The 6,531-nt window shown below is 40.4% G+C and overlaps 1 protein-coding gene across 1 annotated transcript; it reads left to right on the plus strand.

Annotated features, from left to right (window-relative positions):
* Positions 1-4,823: 4,823 nt before the first annotated feature.
* LOC145243805 (uncharacterized) lies at positions 4,824-5,291 on the plus strand. Its single transcript, XM_080106836.1, has one exon. The coding sequence runs from the start codon at positions 4,824-4,826 to the stop codon at positions 5,289-5,291; it is 468 nt and encodes a 155-aa protein (XP_079962962.1).
* Positions 5,292-6,531: the final 1,240 nt, after the last annotated feature.

Genomic DNA, 6,531 nt, shown 5'->3' on the forward strand with positions numbered 1-6,531 from the left:
CTCACGAGCAAGGCCAGGGCACGCACCAAGGCAGCCAGCGAAATGCTGATAAGACGGAGGCTGGAGACTGTGAAAAAACTGGTGACGGAGTACAACCTGTCCGTAGACGTAGTGCTCGTCACCTCGGACTACAACCTCGCCGACAAGCTCACTCGGGTACCACGGAGATGGTATGAGGCTATGAAGAAAGAAGCTAAGCCATTGCCTCTGTGTGCTGCCTCCGTCGAGGAGGACGAAATCAGGAAGATACATCACGACAGTGGGCACACCGGAGTACAACGGACCTACTACTTTGTGAAGTTGGCTAGACCATCAATACCAAAAAGCGCAGTAAGAGCAGTGGTCAGGGAGTGCCAAACGTGCCAGTCCATCGACCCCGCCCCAGCCAGATGGCGAAAAGGACAGCTGGGAGTGGACGCGACCTGGAGTCGGTTGGGTATGGATATAACCCACTACGGCAGCCAACACTTCCTCACGCTGATAGACTGCGGGCCAACGGGGTTCGCGATTTGGCGCCAATTAGCGAGGCAGGATTCCACCAGTGTCATCCACGAATTGGAATCCATATTCTACGAAAGGGGGCCGCCTGAGGAGATCCTCACGGATAACGACACGGCGTTCTGCAGCAGGGAATTCAGGCATTTTATGGACAACTGGGGGATCCGCCTTCGACACCGATGCGCGTATGTGCCGAGCGGCGACGGCATAGCGGAGCGGTGCCATCGAACCGTGAAGAGGATCGCGGCCAGGAAGAAGTGTACGGAGGCGGTTTACAGATACAACACAACGCCTAAGGACGCCGTGACTGGCGACAGTGCGCCCGCTGATGCGATTCATCACTACCATCTCGCGGGATGCAAATTAGCTAGGCCATCTTGAGGAATAAAAATCGGTCCATTGGAGGTGCGAGGCAGTCGGGTTCTGACGTTCGTGGCGATCAGTACAGTGACCGTTGGGTTCAGTTAGTGACCGTTGGGTTCCGTTTCTATTCGTGCAGTCAGCTGAGCTTTGTTAATTACCTTCGTGCCGTGGCTGTCATTGTTTGTTGGTTCGCTGTGTGTTGCCGTGGTTCTTCAGTGAAACGCTTCGTCGCCCACGACGAGACTCCCCGTCTCCTACACGTCGGAAACTACACAAGATACGGACCGGGTGATATTGAGACAACAGTTCTTATACACATATAGAGAGGAGGAGAGATACTTCACTTATGATGATGGGGAGGACACATAATACTTTGAAGGGGGTTACACAAGACTTCGTTACAAGATGATAAAACACATTTACCTTTTCTGTTGTAAGGAATGACGTCACGAGACAACATATTTGATTTCTTTATTCTTCAACCGACCGATCAGTGACGTCAGAAATTCCAACCTTTTCGACTACATGGTTTACTCTAAGGACTCCCACTCTACATGTGTGATTTGCTCTGATTATCTCATCCTCATCAACTCTTCACTGACTAACTCCTGGCTGATCAACTGACTTCTAACTCCGAACCCTCAGATTCCTATATTGAGAAATCTCCTTTGTTTATGACGTCAGAAGTGTGGTTTTCAAACGTGACTAATTTTCGCGTGGCTTTACATATGCTTGTTCAAACACACTTTTAGCAAACAAAAGACTCCTCAATTCTAATTGTAACCTATTTTTAAACAATATATCGTATTGTGCATTACTTTAACTGACATATTTAATATCTAAATTTCTGAAAGAATGGGCAATCGACTCTTTTTCCGACATAAGCAATATTTAAATTAAGTCTATTGTTAATCCTAACATTCCATTCTCCATTATCTTTAACACTTGCCTACAGGGTTCGATTCTAACCTTGTCCTAATGTCATTTTCACTTATCTAGTACGTCTTCTTACTTACATGAGAAGGGGACAGTCCTTCATGTAACACTCCTTTCCTGCCTATTTTTAAAAAAATGTACGTATTTTTAAATTCTAGTACATTTTTTCTATATCTGTACAGCCACTTGGCTAAGAAAGATCAGACACCATTAAAATAAATAAATAAACTTCGTTAGCCAGACCTTTTCCAACTGACTCCATAATTATATTTAGCCCAGAATCTCTATCTGATCTTCCTGGCATATTCCTTTTGGGTTTAGGGTATTACCTCCTATGATCCATATCAGCTGCTCCCTCCAGCCACGCTTATGCCGTAAACCTAGGTCCCATTTTACCTCTTCGCGAAATCGACGACTCTTCGTCCAAATGTGTCTTGATCCTTTCTTTCCGCGTGGTTGTTCTACTAATTAGAGCTTTGTCTCATTTTCGAACTATTTTATTTCTTTTGGGACATACATCAAAGCTCATTTACTTAAATCGTTGTAGGTTGGCTTCTAATTATTAAGATACACCTTTTCATCATACTGATTTACTCGGATTTCCTTTCTTGGACTCTTAGAAATCGACAAAGACTTAGAAAATATCACCCTTAACTAAACAACCCCCATCCTCTGCGCCAAAAATCCTACTTGTGCACTGAATTCTAACTATGGCCCAGATTTCTGTGATTTTTTTTCCCCATCAGAGCGTCCAAGATCCCAAAACAGGAATATCCCGCATGCATTCATCTCTAAAAAAGTATAAGGTTATATATTTTTCTTCCTACGTATTACGGCATATTTTACTTTTTCTCCCTTCTTATTACTATATGTGATTTGCCCGTGGTACTGACTCTTATAGTCCTTTGCTACCCTAAGGAATTCTCGTATACTCTCCAACACCTGCATTTTTAATTTATTGTGCAGAGACTTATCCTTTACTCGGAGCCGTTACGTGCAGCATACTTTAAATAAAAAGAAAAATTCTCTCTTTTGGCTTATCACATTTGAAAACCTATCAAAATACCCGCTTACGTAATTTTCTTTTGTTCCCTCTCTGAAATTTTAACATATTCTAGGCCAACCATTCGTTCTAATCATCGTTTCATTTGTATTTTCTTATGACTTATTTTTTTTTCATTTTAATTTATCTACATTATTATGGCTTGAATTCCTGACGACAAATACAATACAGTATACATACATTTAAAAACAATGTGTACAATACTTGTTCAAACATCGTATAACATCTTCTTCAAAACAAAATTCATAATTACATTGCATTTAACTATGATCAAGACAAAAAAAACGTTCCAGTTATAAATTTCCTCCCCCCCCCCAAAAAAAAAAATTTCTGTAAACAATAACAACAAAGTCTGTTAAAAATGGGCAAGAATATGCAATTTGTTTTTTTTTTTCATTCATATTTACGACTGTATATCGTCTCTATTTTAAGTACATTCTTTTGTGCGATTATTTTCCGTTTTTTCTTCATTTTACATTGTGTGTATGTGTGCAATAAATAAATATTCGTGTATCTTTTTGTTTTATCTGTTCTATTACTGTTTTTTTCTTTGCGACTTCTTTTTGTGTGTGTGCGGCTGTATGATAAATCGTCTAGCATTTTTTTCGTGTGTTTTAAGGACCGTATTTTGTGACTATTTCCCTTTTTTAATAGAGTTTTTCATATTATGACTGTGTTTTTCCTTCTTTTCTTTTTTTTCTTGATTATTGTGTGAATTCCGTCTAGTGTGTGTGTGTGTTTTCTTTTTTTTCAAATGACCCTTAGTTGTGTTCCGTGGCATTACCGAAGTTCGATTTTTATTCTTGCAGAATAAAATTATCACGACACTCAAATCGTATGATGTTGCATAGGGGTACATATTTAAAGATGACAGGAGTTCATATTGAGGACATATATATATATATATATATATATATATATATATATATATATATATATATATATATATATATATATAACGGAGACTCAGAAGAGATGACGATGATAATGAGGGAGGCACTGATTCTTGGGGACTTCATATTATCTATACAGACTGCATGATATGATGTAACACATATAGGGGAGGAGGTACTTCACTTATGATGGTGGGGAGGACATATAATACTTGGAAGGTAGTTACACAAGAGTTCGTCATAAGATGATGATAAAACACATTTACCTTTTCTGTTTTAAGGAATAACGTCACGAGACAAACATTGTTGGTTCTTTATTTAATCGACCGATCGGTGACGTCAGGAATTCCAGACTTTTCGACTACATGGTTTACCCTTCTACCTTCGCCTCTAAGGACTCCCACTCCCCAACTCTATCACCGTGCGTGATTTGCTCTGATTATCGCATCCTCATCAACTCTTGACTCTCCACTCTTGGCTGATCAAGTGACTTCTAACTCCGAACCCTTAGATTCCTATATTGAGAAATCTCCTTCGTATTAACAATGAATAATTAGAAATCACATTGACCCCTGATAAATATGAATCTAAGTAAGAGATAAGTAGAGACCATTTTAATCCTGGATAAATAGAAACTATTTTAACCCAGAATAAAAAATGGACCTTTTAGATATGCATACAAATAATCTTCATAAATCATGGCTAAGAGATTTGTTTAAATGTTCAGAAACATTAATCCCGGATTTCTCCATCCACATGTTTATTACAAACATTTATTTCGGCCTTCTGTAATGATCTTCCATGCGTTTCTTACGTCTTTCGTGCTATAATCCTTGTTGAAGAGTTTGGTGTTCTTCACGAATTCACAAGAAGCCGCCTGCTTTCTGGGGAAGTACATTCCAGGCGGACACGCTAAGTGGCTCACATTTGCAATCTCTAACTGTGGTGTACTCACCACTGTTACCACAGACAGAGGTTCTCAGTTTACGTCACACACCTTCTGAGAACTTTGCAAATCTTTCGGAATTTCCCACATTGCAACCACCTCCTATCATCCTTCTGCTAATGGGATGGTAGGGCGCTTTCATCGTCGACTAACAGCTGCACTAGCTTCTCAGCCCGAACCGCATCGCTGGATTGAACATTTACCGCTCGTTCTTCTAGGACTCCGATCCATTATTAAAGAAGACTTGAACGCTACACCAGGACAGATGGTTTTTGGAACCACTCTTGGCCTTCCTGGGGAATTTTTCACAGTCGACAAGTCTATACCTGCCACCACCTCCAGTTATGCTGACCGTTTGAAACTCGCAATGTCTCGAGTGATGTATACACCACCGCGCTCGGTCACTTCCAAACCATACTACCCACCTAATCTCCATTCATGCAAGTATGTCTTCGTCCGCATTGACTCGATACGACGACATCTCCAGCCACTCTATGATGGACCATATCTCGTTTTAGAACGTTCTGAGACATATTTCGTCATCGACCGCAATAGATCGCGTAAAACCCGCCTTCTCGGAAAGCTCGTATGATTCTAATTTTCCTTCTGCCAATTTTTTCAGATTCAGAACCAGTAATCATACCCTGCTCTGACCCGATCATCACACCAGATTCAGCCGTCGTCATTACACCTGCTGCTTCCACACCACGTAATGAACCAGACATACACTCCCCAGACCCTAAACCTGCACCTACACCTACAACTCGCACGACTCGAAGTGGTTGTCATGTAGTATTTATACGCAAATACGCAGACTTCGACACCTCTTAAAAAAAAATTCTCTCTCTTTCCTCTTCATTCCGATACTCTTGATCCACATACATCTGCATGCTCTTTTCCATTTTTCTTTCCTTTTAGCTATCTGGGGGGGGATATTAGACCTGCCAAACTTGCTTTGTCTGCATCAAACACACAGACACAGAAGAAGCTGTGTGCAGTAGCACACACGCATGGAGTGAAGCACGCGCAGGCATTACACGGCTTCCGGTGACCTTTGACATAAACTTTCGTTTACCTCCTTTTTCTCCCTCTTTTTCGCTTGACACCAAGCCGTGCACACGTATAAACCACGCGCTTCATAAGCATGCACTCGGAGAGCAACAACAGAAACATGAGGTAGGCTTGCATATTTTTCATATAAATTTTTACCTGTAAGATGCTTACACATAGAGCTAATGCAATATGAAAAATCCAAGACATAATTAAGCTATATATCGCTCGTGTAAAATATGAACTATAATATAACATATGCACACTTCCACAGAGGTTAACATGTACAAGCCACAATCACACGTCTTTACGTGACTACCCAATTATTGAACTAATGTATGAACTTTGTTTTGTTTTAAATAAATAATGTAATTTTATATATATACTGGTATAATGGTTTTCTTTATTGCTAAGTCGTGAACATGCACTATATGCTTTCTATGGCCTCGCAACACCCAGTAAAGTCCAGTCAAAACCTTCAGAGTTAAATTACGATAATTGTCGAGAAAGTTGCCGACAGCTACATCGCCATATTTGTCGTTTTCCTTTTCGTCTGATGTTTCTAGATGTTTGTATATCAATGGCATATTACCAAAAGTGTTGTCGCCAAAGTGAAAATCTATCTAATATAGTCAATATGTAATTAAGCCTTTCGGGAATAGTTAATGGTCCAGCAATATGTTGCTAAAACGATTACCTGGGCGTTTTTAAAGATTGACTGAGTATGACATCAGATTTTTATTTTTCTCACACGCCACACATGTATCAGTCTTTAATATCTC

The sequence above is a fragment of the Euprymna scolopes genome, chromosome 22 (genome assembly GCF_053919585.1).
Source record: "Euprymna scolopes isolate OS-2025 chromosome 22, ASM5391958v1, whole genome shotgun sequence".
Taxonomy (NCBI): domain Eukaryota; kingdom Metazoa; phylum Mollusca; class Cephalopoda; order Sepiida; family Sepiolidae; genus Euprymna; species Euprymna scolopes.

Bases quoted from the DNA above. Each gene is read 5' to 3' on its own strand.
- LOC145243805 (XM_080106836.1), top strand. From the start codon at position 4,824: ATGGTAGGGCGCTTTCATCGTCGACTAACAGCTGCACTAGCTTCTCAG.